At 40.1% G+C, this 16341-nt stretch overlaps 1 protein-coding gene across 12 annotated transcripts in view; it reads right to left on the reverse strand.

Annotated features, from left to right (window-relative positions):
• mecom (MDS1 and EVI1 complex locus) overlaps nucleotides 1–16341 on the reverse strand; it is a 165621-nt gene that overhangs the window by 96873 nt on the left and 52407 nt on the right. For all 12 annotated transcript variants that reach the window (XM_033976731.2, XM_033976736.2, XM_033976732.2 and 9 more), the window contains exon 2: nucleotides 57–403. In XM_033976731.2, coding sequence (XP_033832622.1) covers nucleotides 57–403 — 347 coding nt within the window. The remainder of the gene's footprint in view (nucleotides 1–56; nucleotides 404–16341) is intronic.

A 16341-nucleotide genomic window follows, 5' to 3' on the forward strand; every position in this document is an offset into this window, starting at 1 on the left:
TGTCCGAAAGCCCTTACAAAATCCGGAGTAAGGCAAATTAATTATAAGTGTCCTACCTCCCAGCCTTGAGTGTGATCAAGAAGACAAGGCGTTTGCTCTCCGACATATGGTCCAAATCTTTCTCCAACCTCCAGCTTCCTGTGAGTCCAGATGCCCAAAGAAGCACCCGAAACTGAAGACTCTCTCAGTTCAAAGTCTTCAGGAACCCTCAAGTCCTCCTGCGTCCAAACCAAACCATGTGGATGGAGCTGGAAGGAGGGTGAGATGGCTTCCTCGGACAGAGCAGGGGATGGCTGGTCTTCTGTGTGGGAGGAGAAGTGAGAAGGTTGGAGGTCGCCGTTGGAGACACATGCTTCGTCCAAGAGCTCGGTGGGGTACAGGGCGAAGTTCTCATCTCCGTCACCTGGCAGAATAAAACAGAGAAGATACCAAGTGAGGGACAGGTATGGTGTTTATAGTAGAATAATAATAGTTGTATGCATTCCATATTTGAAGAACCAAAGAATCAACATATCAAACTCTAGCGATACATAATTTGTGGGCGAAAATACTGAAGTTGAAGTCGACGCCATGCAAGTTTTAGTTTTTCTTATTTGATCACAGTTTCATATAAATGTTGGGAGCTTCCAATACACAATGATATTTAATAGTGATCTATGAAACCTTTTGGATGTAGAATCTGTCTCCTGCTTGTCCACATGAAGGTGTCAAAGCATTAAATTAAAAGTACATCATGGAGAAGCGACTCTACGCACAAGAAAGGCAGTTTTTCAGCTGTTTTGGGGCAATAAAAACCTCTTTTAAGCTGATATTTGAACTGTTAGATAAGGTCAATGTCATAATGTGGAATATTCCAAGCAACGCAATAACATCTCCATGAAGACAAGATGGCCGACTGCACACCAGAAAGTCTGTGCATCTAACTAAAACTATATATCTCTTTTAAAATGTGAGCTTTTTAATTTACAGGGTCATATTATGTAATTGATGAGTAGCTGTCAGTAAGTTAGAGAATCCATTTCAACACAAAGGAATCAAGATGATACTACCAGAACCACAGAGATATACGGTAATAATAAAAGTACATAAGCACGTTCAAATTTTATAGTTATATTAGCAAATATAAAGCAAGTAATTTAAAACTAGTAACAGATTATAAACCATAAGTACCATAAATACCAGATTCCAGTCCACACAGCATTGCCCCACACTGTAGCAGAAATGTAATTGCAATCTGAGACGCAGCTTGTTTTCCCATTCATGTTCTACAACAATGACAAAGCCCACAAAGCAGCCCCCTGACCCTCATCCTATTTGAAATGGAAACACGAAGTTAGTGAAGCGTACCATGTCTTCTCGCAATAAAGATCCAGTCAAATAAACATCACAGGATGGGCTTTTCAAACAAGAGTGTTTATCACGTGTTAAAACAATTTATTTTTATTGATCGTGTCATGAAAGGCTGTAGATCACCACTTTTTTCTCTCATGCACTCGAAACTCAGAAAGCTTGTAGAATGAAGCCAGCTGAAGTGAAGTTACATTTATAGATCATACACACTAGCACCATCTACACAGAGTAAAATCTGTTGTGCTCAGTTGTGAATGGAGTGCAACAGGATCGAGGAGTATAAGTCAAAACTATACCAAAATAAATGGTGGATGTCTTTTTGTTTTGTATTCTTCACAGACCTGACTCTTACTTAAAATGGAGGAGGGCATCCATCTGCCTGTCTCCATGTAACTGTTGGTCCTTTGGCTATAATATTCCACAACTTGCATACAACTCTATTTTTATGGAGTATAGTTTTTAACTTTCTATTTCCATGGAATCATGCAGGTATGTGCCACCTTCAGAAAGTTATGAGGTGCCACTAAATTAGGTCAACTGTACCTCCTTGGCTTCTGTCACCCTTTTGCCAGATATACCTTTCAAGCAGTGGCGGCTGATGGTATAATATTTAGGGGGTGCACCTAGGCCCAAAATTATAAATAGATATAGATAAATAGTATAGTAGCTTACAAGCTATAATACCTGTATAATAACTAGTGCCAGAGACAGACTTGGCTGAACAGATGCCCCCCATTTAATGTCGAATTTTCTCAAAACTTCATGGTCTCACATAGATCTCCATTCAGTGCACCCAGCGCAGTCAAACAGATGAATCAAATAATGTAATATAACTAAAATTAACATTATAAAATAAGCATATGCAGATACACGTTCAGTTTTAAACAAAATATGGCACATAAAGCCTACAAGAAAATAACAACATGATTTTATGTAGGTCAAGTTATTAACAAGCCGCCACTGCTCTCAACCAATCAGAACCGGGTTTGTAAATGCACTCTCTCCCTACGAAACGCTGGTTACATACAGAAAACCTCCACTACAAAATCTAAAATTAACTGCAGATAAAGCAACTCATAACCTCACTCTCTTCTCAACTTGAAATGAAATTGTCATGTTCACAATATCGAGTACTGTACAACATGTATCGCCATCTTGTCATAGTACTGCCATATTACTGCGGTTCATATATAAAATCATAAGGGACACTGCATTTCCCAAACCCTACTTCAAACATTGGTACAAAGCTTTCACCCACAACCACCATAATCACATAAGCTAAACCATATTGGTCTAACACCCTTCGCAATGTTCAACTGTACACCGACCATATTATTGAATTGCATGTCCAGTCAAAGTATTCTCTCTGTAGCCGTACCTGACCCCTCTGTGAAACTACTGTGTTTGACAATCTCACTGTGTGGGCCTGGTTGTTTGAGAAAGACTCTTAAAGGCTATGAGATCTCGAAACCTGAAAGTGCGTAATGATTTTCAGCACTGCGACTGTGTAACGCGGTTAAAGTCCTGAACCAGAGGCTGGCCATATGGTGTGGGGACGAGAGCTTTTAAAGGTAACTGTATCCATCCATTGCCGTTTCCCCTCTCACGCTGCTCTCCAAGTTTATATTTGATTTAGCGCAGAAATTCCCCCGCTCCACTGGACTCAACAAGCGCATTTCAGCTCATAAACATATACGTTTCTATAAGGTAAACTCCAGCCAAAAGCAAATATGCGATGTGCAGGGTTTTAAAAATTGTGGTTTCTTTGTGCAGTTGATGGATACGTCAAAAAGCGTGGCAGTGCTTGGACGGTGTGGTGGCCCAGTGAAGAGAATGCAGACTAGTGTGCATGCTATGAGTGTGGGCATACTTAAAGCTATGTTTATTTGTGCGGTAATGGACATGACTTCATCGGTGCGAGCTGACGCCCTTCATCAAAGAGGCCGAGTGGGCAGACAGGACCGGGATCAGAACATAAACTGCAAGGGCATCACGAAACACTGATAAGACAAGATGATTAGCGGATACTTTGATGTCAGTAAAGGCAACAAAGAAGGAACAATCAGCTTCGTAATCTGACATGTTGGTTTACCATCTTATTTCACTGACTCTCCACACTCGCTCTTGCTTTGGGAAACTATGTCACAGACTCAGACATTCATACTTCGACAAAGTGGAAGTTAAGTGTCTTGCCCAAGGACCAACGGCAGTATATTCACTGATAAAAGCTGGGATGGAACTGCTAAACGTCCTGTTGTTCATTAGTGACAATGATGAAAAACTAGGACCAGTGTCATAGTGAATACATATTTAAAGAACATATTTTGTGCTTGAACCTGTTATATAGTTATAATCTATGACTGAATAAAAGAAACAAGTCTGCTGACTTCCGTAAAAAAAAAAACGTGGTGCCCGATGGGAGCAGACGTCGTAATAAACGTCACCACAACAAAGAGTCGTGGAGCTGTGGGCCCGTCATATGGATAGCTGCAGATCACACTAGCGAGTACCAGATTTATTAATTTTTTTCAGTTGTACCAAAATGACTATGCAATGCTGCAGAATCCTACATGTATCACGATTAATAACAAAAGTGATGAACAAAATAAGTAGAGAGCGATGGGAATATGCCGGTGGTGGTGAAAACAGGGATTGATCTGCAATATGTTGTTTGAAAAATCAATTAAAGATTGCTCAAACATGCACAAATTACAATTTTGAGAGGTAAATGAGAAGGGAAAAAAACTATAATATGGTTGAAAGCTCTGAAAAGTCGATTTTGCATAATGCTTTAAAACTAAATTGTACATCTTTTGAATGGTAAAGTCCTCAAAAACTTTGCGTATAACAGGATGCTGAAACCCACCCAATAAGATAGCACCAATAGCACCAAAGTCACTGCAAAATCAATCTCGTAAGACCCACATTACCTTAAATGGGATACAGTGTTTAGTATTAAATTTGATGTAAATCTGAGCCCAGAACTGCACCAACTTGACATGCAATCATTACTTTTCAAACATGGATATAACTATATACAGACATACAGATAAATCCATGTATAAATTAATACTATTACCATGCAACATAAATGTATTCAAATTCTTATTCCCAATCCCAAATTCATTAATTCCTATTAGGAGCGAATCGATTTTCCACGGTGCTGTTATCTGCATGGGTAGAATGCTCCTCACCTCTGCCACAAGGTGTTGGATGGAGCCATACATCACACGATTACCCCGAGCAGCGAGCAGGCCCCAGTCATCAGGGAGTGAATTAAACATGATAGAAAGAGCTATTCATCACAGTGACAAAGCCCCTAATGGAGTAGTGACCCGGGCCGCACCGAAGGGACGCCACGGGGACGCACCCACGGGACAAATGGATACACATGTTTACAAAGAGCAATAACCTACCTGTGGACAGAGGCAGCCCCAGTGTCAGGACAGGGACTGGTGCTCAAAATCTGGCTAATAGGCTGTCATATTTATCTTCTCTTGTGTTTATGTGTATTATTGGCTTGCATGTAACATTTTAAATCCCCCAAAAATGCCCAAAAATTTGAATTATTATTGCAAAAATTGTATAAAATGTTGTGTAATATCTCATAAATGTAGATTGTAGTCCAAACAAAAAATAAATAAATAAATAAAAAATTAAGAAAATCATGGTAAATGGTCACATTCTTATGTGGCGCTTTTCTATCTTCAAGGAAACCAAAAGCGCTTTACATCAAGGAACTACTCACCCATTCATGCACACATTTATACACCAGTGTACATAACCACTGGGGGCGAGGTGGGTTCAGTTTCTTGCCCAAGGACACAACGACAGCATTCATCTATGGGAGCTGGAATCGCACCGCCAACCTGTGGGTCAGTGGATCTGGCCGTTCAACCAATGATGTTTTGGTCAAGAGCAGCATATTGACTGTGCCTAAATTATAATATATATTTTGGACAAATACAATTATTTTAAGCTGTCAATTCATTTTATCCAGCTCCTATGCTTTTACAAAATAAAAAAAATAATAACAAATAAATCATCAAAATAGTTACACAAGATGGTTAAGCTTTTTTACAAACATGCCATATTAGGTTTTCAACTGTGAATGAAAGACAAAACGAAACCAAAAGTCCCACATTTGTTCAGAGTGACTTGACAAAGCAACACCGCAGACCCCCTGTTCCCCTCTATATAAAGAGTGAGGGGGGCTCATTCATCATGGGCTAAAGGAGGACCCAATGCACTGATCACTTCATCACACCAGATTCAGGAGGCTAACGCTACACTGATGGGGCTTTCGACGGGGAAATATGGAGATGGACTTTCACCTCCACATGGCTGCGGGGCTCTCGTGTATCCATGTCCGGCTCATGTGCGCTGTGTGATAACGGCCTGAGGGGTTGAGGAGGGAGGGAGCGGGTGTTGAAATGGGGGTGGGGGGTGAAGGGGGGTCTGGAGGTACAGGTCAAACATAATCACAAACGATCCCCTGCATTAGTCTTCATCCTAAACGTGAACAAGCCCAATCTGTCATACGCCCTGAATCCTGGTGTTTCGTTTGCATAATGCGAGTAGGTTTTGGCAGCGTTGCCTATTGAGTTTGGTACAAATGAAATAAAAAATCTGCTATTTGCTAACGTGATGTGCAGCTTTCCACAGGAGGGGCAACGTTAGGACCAAATTATAACATAACAATCCACGGTGTCATAGATTATAACTATATAGCACATGAGCACAGCATATCTTTTTTAATAAACTATTTGCTCAATGATTAAGTTGTCGTTCATGCTTTATTTGGGCTAATTAAGTATAAGTGTAAGTGTATAAAATGTTAAAAAAGTTAACTTAACACCTAAAGTCTCCATTTCCATTTTAAACATAATGCCATTTTTTGTTTTTTTTTGTTTTTTGTTTTAGCATTTTCATTTTTTTTTTACAAATTGAAGGGCATTCAATGTAAGTTGCTTCTTTAGCTTGTTTACACTGTTAGCACAGCAATCAAAATGTGCAATTGTCCAAGCCTTATATTGCTCCATTCACTACAAGGAATCTTTTGGTCTGGAGTACTGGCATGCCTTTGGGGTGAGACGGCTCATTGTGGCTTTCCCCAAAAACAAACAATAATTAATTATCTTCACACTGGATTCGTTTAAATGCTTTTGTGGCTCCTGGCGGATATAAAATGGTGGTGGTTGATATGCTAAGCACCGTTAATTACAGTGCATCCATTGGTCCCTCAGCTGATTCTATAGCCGTGTGTGTGGACCCCTCAGGAGGGCCAATAAGCTTCCTCATTAACTCTGCCATTGTGTTAAACAGAGCCTGAGCTGGGCTTTTGAGGGCTTGTTTGGTCCAGGGGTTGACTTGGAGAAACAAGGGGAATGGCTGATACACATTGCTATAGCTATGGAAGAGGAAAAAAAATTAAAAATGTCCAAAACACTTTTCTCGCTAGTCTCTCATACTAACTTTTGCGATATTTGACAACAATGCATTCAACTTAACAACTATGGAAGTTTATAATAAAGTTTTAATTAATATAGTGACTGAGCAAAATAGTTTTTGGTGTTGAGTATTGAAGAAGTTGTCCTCTGTGAACTTTGGCTGTGGGGTACCTCAAGGTTCATATTTGGGACCTGTTATATTTCTTACTGTTGACTTTCTCTGCACAAATTACACACACATTTCCTTTTCCTGTTCATTTTAAGTATCCTGAATTTGACGTTTGAACCATATTATAATTGTTTCCCCTCATTTCCCCTCTCAAACTTGTATTTGGAGTGATTTGTGTATGTTTGATCAATGTTTTATCGCTTATTTTCAAGACGCCATTTTTCCAATCAACCCCTGTTTTCACCATCACCAGCATATGCTCACTGCTCTGTTCTCCAATTTTCTTAATCTGTGAACTGTGTAGTCAATTTTGATGCAAATGAAAAAAGCCACTGCTCCCTAGCGTGATGTGCAGTTATCCATAGAAAGGGGCCGACGGCTCCACGGCTCTTTGTTGAGATGACGTTTTCGACGACATCAGCTCCTGTTGGGCACTGCTGTTTTCTAAAGTGGAAGTCAGCAGAGTAGTTTCTTTTATTTAGTCGTTTTAGTTTAATTTTGCGATTGAATGAACAAATTATACCATAACGATCCATGAGTGTCATAGATTATAACTATAGCACAATGTCTTTTTTTACTTTAGCACTTTATCACATTTTAATCTGGTCACATCTCTAGAAATTTAGCAACATGTTAATTCCATGGTTCTTTATTATCAAAACAGAGTAAATAATTCTGATGGATGTAGTTCATTGGTAGGACTGAGGACAGAACGACCAACCTTCGGGAAAACTTCATCGACTAAGTTATTGCTGCCATTTTTAAGTAGTGAAACTTTATTATTGCCATTTAGATAGTGTATCTGGCTAATACCCATACATTCTCTATGAACATTCCTGTAGTCAACCTCTAATGAACCAGGCAAAACCCTAGCAACCCCGTGCTCTAAACAACATTCTAATTAACAACCGCATATTGTCTTGTGTTTTTCACTCCAGTGTTAGTCAACTACACTGATCCAAATGGAAAACAGTCCATTAGGGAGCTCAGGGCCCAGTTATCCAATTAACACTGCACAACACGGCGCAACTTTAAGCCACTGCCACATGCACACACACACACACACGCACGCACATACAAGGACATCTCATTAATTAGCATTAGCGTTGATTAATAATTGTGGTAAATGGGCAGCTCGGATGGCAGCGGCTGCGCACAACAAAGACGTGAGCGAATTTATGGGGGGATTTTAACATGTTCCTCACAGGCCTGACAAATGGCCTATTAATTATCTAATGTTGTCTGACAAGAGCCACTTGATAAAGATGTATGTTTGGACAGGGCCAGGAGGGGACGGGGCCGCAATGGAGAACGGGGTGAGGGAAGGGAGAGAGGTGGAGGATGAGAAGAGGAAAAACCAGATGGAAGGATATCTGCATATTTTGTGAGTGTAATGGAAATGCCTAGCTATGTTTGAATAGGAATTGAACTGATCTGAACATTTTGTAATGAAAGAATAACAAAAAGCAAAGTAGTTTTAATAAAATATTTAGTCCGTCTGTGAAATAATACACAAAATTTGCAGTTCAGGGGTATTGCTATATAATTTTTAACTGCTTAAGATTTTAAATAAATAATTCCACATCTAAGAAAAAACTGATGATGGCTTACAAATGATTGAAAAAATGTGTTCTGTTTTAGAACTTTGAGCAGCTATCTCTCATAATGCTAAAATGACTCCTAAATGATAGTTTTCAGTTGCGCCAAAAAGTTAAAGCTGCACTGCGTACCTTTTCTGGAGGAGGATCCAACATCTGCTTTTCTTCATGGAGATTTTGTTATTTTGTCCGGAATGTTCTTCAGTATGGCATTAAACTCTTACACCTCCATGGAGACAAGCATTCAGTTTTTGTTTTTAAGGAAATTTTGAGCAATAAAAAAATACCCATAATGAAATAAATGTGAGATAGATTTCAAACGACACAAAAGCAAGTAGCATTCCCGCCACCAGGAACGTTACACAGTGTAACTTAATACGATGATACAATACAGCAACTTGTGTACTGTCCATAGCCTAGCACCAAACTACATCTCCCACATGTTAGTGCCATATGAACCATCTCACACTCTGACTTCTGACTTCAGGGACAGGCCTCCTGCTGGTGCCCAGAGTCAGGACTAAACATGGGGAATCAGCGTTTCAGTTTTCTACAGCTAAAACCCGGAACAGTCTTCCTGAAGGTGTGAGACAGACCTCTACTTTGACAATGTGTAAATCCAGGCTCAAAACAGTTCTGTTTAGCTGTGCATATGACAGAAAGGCTTTTATTCTGCACTACTCTTCTCTTAATCTTAATTTTATGATGACTATTTATGTTTTGATTTGTTGTATTGTGATTTTAATGTCTTTCTTATTCTGTAAAGCACTTTGAATTACTTTGTGTACCAATTGTGCAATACAAATAAACTTGCCTTGCCAATATATTACATTGAAATTCTGAATCAGGCATATCGCTCTTCACATTACATTATTGCCCTAGTTTATACTTATATACACTGGTCAGAGTGACCAAAGCAGAACGCACTTTTCACCCTGCCTCTTCTACATTTGTATCTGAGATGAATCACCATGCTTTTACTTGTGTGCTTGTTTGGGCTATAATCAATATGGAGGATTTATAAAGCACATTTGTTGCTAATGAAATGCAAATGAATGAGGCCATAGTGATCTGACAGATGAAGGTAACGCACACACACATGCACACATATACTTCACAGTGCATGCTACACCACAATCAATATCGTCAACCAAAGCCTTCCTCTCCCACTTCATATCATTACCCCATAACCCAATCCCAGCGCTGAGTGTAATATTCCGAGTTTATCTTCCCTTCATATGTTGACAGGTGTTCCAAAGTGGGATGCTAGTTGCCAAAGGGTTTTTATGACGGTTTTAACCCACATTTGGTCTAATGAGATGAGGATCCCAGTCGGACGCTAACTCAAGTCCGTCACATGAAGAAGTGAAAGAAAATGCAAGCTGTGTTCATATTGTTATAGTGTGCATAGAGTCAGCACTTTCCACTTGCACACATGTCACATTGGAATAGGGACTTAACTGGGGATAAAAATAGAACAAAATTATGAGCTAAACCAGGACTAGACCAGGACAAAACCAGGACTGAAGTAATTCTACCATCAGAACTAAACTGGATTTTAATTAAGAGCAGAAAATGTGAACATGCTACTGCAGAAAATGTTTAGATTTCAAAATAACCTGTATATCTTTAAATTAATTTCATCCAACCGTAAGTTCTTACATGTTACACCCCTTTAACATTAAGTCGTAGTTGCGGTAATAGAATTTTATATATTTTTAGCACATAACGTCTTGAAAATATACTTACTTCATTACATACTTACCATGAATTTTAAAACAAGACACAACAATGGAGCTCAACAGTCCTGCCAAGTCACTCTGGTTCTGGAAGTAAAATTTCCATAGAATTTTCCCATAGGCTTTTCGAAAAATGTAATTATTAAGAGCAACTTGCTAACTAATATCCGTAAGTTCAAAAAGCACATTTAAAACGCAAGATTCTGAGAAATATGTTAGTAACTTTGCAGGTTTATAAAGGTCTGTGAATCAGAAACCGATGATAAAAATGATAAGTCTTAGTGCCATTAGTTACTGCGTAGCTGATTAGCACTGAGCAAGTATTCAAACTTTCAATATATATATTTTTTTGGAAAGTCTATGAGAAAAATACATGAGAAATTTACTTCTGGAACGACTTACTGTTGAGTTACATTTTGCATGTCACTGTTTAAACTTGCATGTGACCAATAAAAGCTCATCATATACTACTGCCAATTTCTTTGAACAACTTGCAAGAATATATACAGGTTTTTCATTTCTGCTTTTTGGTTTGCCCATGCATCCTTCATGTCTAGGCCTGTCACCATAATTACTATAGCGACTTATTGTTCTTATGTTTGGTTATTTTCTGTTCTACGATTAGATTCGAGCTGTAGGAGGCTGAATAATCAACTCCCATAACTCATTATAGACACAAATTAAAGTACTTAAGAGTATTTTTTTATTTTTATTTTTTTTACAATTTTGCACATTTAGAATATTTTTGGGGGCATATTTCTGCTTTTATGTTTTGGATTTAATACTATCGGTTATTGTCTATATTTACTTCAGCAATATATCACACTTCTATTTATGGCCTATTTATGACTTTTTTGTATGTATATGACATGAGCTCATTTTTAACATGAAGAAAGTTTTACAAAGCCAGACTTGTAACTTAAATTCACACAACTCTGCGATTCCGACGTCTAATTACCAAAGAAAATAGCGTATTGAACTGAAAGATGTAACATTAGCACTATTAAAGTGTATTTCCTTTTCCTCTTTAGTCTCCCACCTTTTTCACTCCATGTCGTGGCTAACTGCCATAGGGCCCTAATATAATTACGGCTCACAGTTGTGCACATTTGAGAAATTGATTCCTTTGATGAGATGTGAGCAGAGGAAGGCTCGGGCAGAGGGGCGAGAGCGTTCGCTGCCAGGACCCCCCCTTCATCCTCCCTCCTCCTCCCCTGTCTACAGCCCCCTGGGTACCAAACCACCGATTCAGCCCGGCGTGGTCGTTAAAAGAAATGATAGCATATGTGCTTTGTTTAACTTTGATGTCTTCATAATGCATTACACAATTAGATTGATTTGACAATTTCCATTATACTTGATAAAATATTTATGCTGTGCGAGGATGGGAGTTCTTATCACAGGCTGCAGCACAGATGGAGCAGAGGCAAAGGGGACATCAGTCACTTACAGGCTTCTGGGCAATATTACCTGGCTCCTTAGATGTAATTCACCACATAAAAAGTGTATTTGTGAGAGTGCATTGGAGCATGCTAAAACACTTGTTTACTTTGTGGTAATCACGAGTGAGTGTATTTAGACTGCAGACTTCTACCTCTGCTACTGGCTCAATCAGCTACGTTCTTGTTCCCAAAGAATATTTAGGGAGTTTTACACTTGGCCCAAAAAAAAATCACACATTATATACTGTACTAAAGCATCTGTAACCAATTTCTTTTCATATATGTGAGGAAGTACATATATCGTATATGCAGCTCTTCAGGTCAAAATTTGTCCGCTGCATACTGTCTGCATCTGCATTTTATTGTCAAATAATCAGGAAGTGTGTGGTTAACATGCTAGGTGTTGTTTGCATTACCATGACTGCAAACTCCGCTTTGGGGTCTGAAAAGCCTATAAACTCATAGCGGTGATAAGGGTGTTTGGAATGCATAAGGTAAATGAGGAATAACTTTGGACCACTGCAAACCATTTCAAATAAACTAGTTCTGTTTTCGACTTTTAACACAGTAAAAACCTATCTACACCATTTATTATATGTTTTACTCTGACGGAAAGTACTGTTTTGATAAAGTTCATTCTTATTTGTTTAGTCCTGTTGCAGGTGGCTGCAATTACCAGACTTAAACCATAGTGACAAGTTCCAGCATTCACTCTCACAATCATATAGTAAATGGTCCATTCAGAGTCAATAGATTTTCATTGGATGCATTGGCTCCACATCACACTTTTTGCCTGCTGTATTAGACCAGACCTAGCTCATTTATGATCTCCTAATTGTATTACTCCTTTTTGTGAATAAAACAGAGGAATGCCAATAAACCATTTCAGACTCCAGAGTTTCCTCTCTCACACCCGGGACATGGCCCTGTGTCCCCCTCTCCCCCCCTCACCCTTCTCCCCTCACTCTCCTCGTGCACAGCCACCCCACATCCATCACAGCGCAGAAATGTAAGGAGCCAAATTGGCCTCATCTGTCTCAATGTTGGATGCAGATGGAGTTTGTTGAGCTCGGGGAGGTGCAGTTAGTCACCCCTACTGCCCCCGCCCCTTCAATCTAAAGGCTTAAGCCGCGCCTGGACGTGCCCGCCTCTCCACTCCGCACTGTATTACAGGGCCACGGCTGGGATGAAAGGGCTACGCCGGTGAACTGACCACTGCACTGACCACTCTCCCTGTTTCATTCACTTTTACTGCACTTGTGTTTTTCATCTTTGTTTGTTCTTCTCCTTCTCGGGGTGTGATCACACTCTCCAGCCCACAGCAGTGGTCATAGCGGAGACTGCAGGCTGGTACAGGCCACTCTGAGCCAGCTCGTTAATAAAGGGCCTAAACAGTCTCCATGCATAAAACATGAAGCACCGTGCCACTGTGTAATGAACTGCTGCTCCATAATTGCATCTCAGAGCCGTAAAATGAAGACAAAATATTTGAAGAGGGATTCTGTCACCTCTCTGCAGATGCAACACTAATCATGGGCGTTCGCCAGGACCCTCGGGGTCTCCCTCTGACAGAGAGCAGGGGCTAAACGCCCAGGGCGGCCGCGCAGCTACACCCTCCTGCTAATGGGACATAATTAAATAATTGCTGATTATAAAATGGAGGAGGTAGAAATAATAGTTCAGCAGTGTCCAGTGTGTTATCTGGAATGATCAGACTGGGAGTCAAGAGAGGGCAACCACAAGGGGAAAGGCAGGCAGGCATCAGATGACACCTTCATAGAAAGTTATGTAAGTCTGGAACTAAACATAAAGAAGAATAAAGAATAAACAAAACAAATAAACAAAACAATGAATTATTTTCCACTATACTCCAATTTCATCTCCATGCAATATAAACAAATCCCTGTATATGCATGTAACATTAGGTATTGATGCAGCTTAACACTGATATTTGGACTACAGGGATGAGATCTAAGCTAACACAGGCTATAGGTAAAGACAGCGCAGCCCCACACAGACAGCAGACAGATGCACACTGCACACAGCGTGACAGCTCCACAGACAGCCAGGCCTCCGGATGAGAGATTGGAGTCCCACCCAGGGGTGTCACCCAGACAGTTAGAGAGTGGCCGGACTGACAGGGTGCTGCGCTGACATAATGAAGGTGCTGTGGCTGTCAGGGGGGTCACTTGTGATCACACCGGCCACTGGGGGGTACAGGGACATGTATAATGAATCCCACCAATGACAAATGGCCCTGAGTGGTGGACCCAGGCATCTGACAAACTCAACTCATCTCATGGACACCTCACACACAGTCAGAGATGAGATAGAGCTGGACAAAGGCTACACCTGATCAGTATCAAAGCAACTTTTTTTTTCTTTTTTTTTTTTCTATTTAATCCAGTGGGGTCTGTCCTGTCAAAGCATATTTCTTAAACTGTGACATAAGAGGATTTTATGTCACATGCCCTTCCAACCTGTCACATCCAGTGGGGCAAGGTGTGTGAAGCATCTTGCCCAAGGACACAACAACAGCATCCATCTGTGGGAGTTTGAGTTTGCACTGCCAACCTGTGGGTCAGTGGATCTGACCGCTTGATCAAAGAGCAGGATTCGAACCATCAAGTGGACAAACACTCTACCAAATGAGTTATTGTTGCCCTGAGCTGCTGGGGAAGTCCTGGGTTTGATTTCCAGGCCTAATGGAGTTTATTTGGGAGCGTTACCCCACTCAAAAGAGCCATGGAACACCCCAATGATGCATGGGTCACTAGTGGTAAATCCATGTATTACACAATTGTTGGGTTTCAGACGTCACAACATTCTATAGGCCAATAATATTGAATACAGAAATAAAATGAATATTGTTAAAACCTGTATTTTAAGTTTTTGTTGTAATTCAGTGAGTTCTTGGGTCTAGTCACCAAATTTGTGAATCTACCTTTTGGCAAAAAACAATGTAATCAATAGGGGAAACTGTCTTAACACTAAGCTTAATAGCGTCTTAAAATCTCCATTGGTTTAACATTAAGATACATAAAAATTCCATGATCTATGACGACACAATCCTGAGTTGTTTAGGCCAAATATACATCATGTACATGCAGGAAGTGAACTGAAAATATGCAAATCAAATACAAATTTGCAGACTTGTGTTCACCATAACCCAAACACTGCATATAAAAATGGACATAGCTAACGTGCTAGCCGCTACGTTCTAAAGAGGAAGTGATCATGACCGCGCTTCCGGCTCTCATTCACTTTACATTAGAAAACTGTCGACCCTCCTCCATAAGTGCTGCTGTCAACATTGCCATTTTGGTCTTAAAATGTTTGCATTGACCCGCTCTGGTATTTTTATTTTGCTATTGTGTCCGTAACTCAAGATATGAGCATTAATAAGAGACAATTCAGCTGCCGTTCCTACTAGTGTTAGCAACAGGTTTGATTGACAGCGTTGCTGAGCGCCTGCCCCATGCTAAACCAGAAGTGTGGGTGAGAATGGAGGGTACCTTCCTCAGCTTCTGTCCAGATTGGCTCTTTGGTCGCTATGATACTTGCGGTCGGAATTTCAAATATGGAACCTGGCTCCAAATTCACCCCATAACCGCTAGTCTCGATGAGCTTCATTCAACTGGAGCTAAACGTTACGGGTGACATCACACTCACTTAGCCAACTACTTTATACAGGCTATGCCGTAACCAGTATTACAAAATGTCAGCTATTCAATGAAATCATATATCAAACTTTATTATTATCGGGATAACAGACGTGTAGTTCTGGACACACAAGCATATGCCAAAAAAGACCTGTGTTACTGCATTCAATCAACACCTCACTCTGCTGAAACCAAAAAAAAAACAAAAAAAACGAATATAGTGTAGTATAGCGAAAAGTGGAACACTGACCACCTACATCTAACCTGACATTTTGTATTTAATATTTATGGATTTGAATGTAATTTGTCCAAGTGTTGCTTTTCCACTGTCGGAGTCTGCGGGCCAATTCCACCTTCACTTTGTAACTCCACTTGTTACTTACAATAAAACGGCTAACTGCAGACACTTTCCAAAGCACGGGGCGACGTGTGGAACGGCCCGGGACATGCAAGGGTCCGGACAGGATGTTTGTTTAGTGATTGTAGGAGGGCCAGGACTGAGCCGTGTACCCAAGCAGGAGAATTCCCCCTCTGAGAAGTGAGTGTTTATGTTATTTGTTAGACATGTCAATTTCCATGGGTTTCGGAGGTGATTTGAGCAGACAATACATATGGCCGGGGATGTTGTACGAAGTGGACAGTTGTATATGGAAGTGAGATGTAAACATTGTGGGAAATTGTGAGAAAGCAATGTGAAAGTGCTAGAAAGTGCTGTTGAATATGAGATAATACATAATTACAAAGTCAAGTCTAGATGGTAATTCCCAGCAGTGCCATAGCAAAACATCTCCTGTGACTAAATACAAGTTTTTAAAGCAGACCTTTCTTGCAAAAGTGACTTTTCAGAGCTTTTAACCATGTTATAGTCATTTCTCTTTTACACTCTCAAAGTTGTTTTTGGAGTGATTCTTGTATGTTTGAGCAATCTTAA

Source organism: Periophthalmus magnuspinnatus, chromosome 13 (assembly GCF_009829125.3).
Source record: "Periophthalmus magnuspinnatus isolate fPerMag1 chromosome 13, fPerMag1.2.pri, whole genome shotgun sequence".
In the NCBI taxonomy this organism is placed as follows: domain Eukaryota; kingdom Metazoa; phylum Chordata; class Actinopteri; order Gobiiformes; family Gobiidae; genus Periophthalmus; species Periophthalmus magnuspinnatus.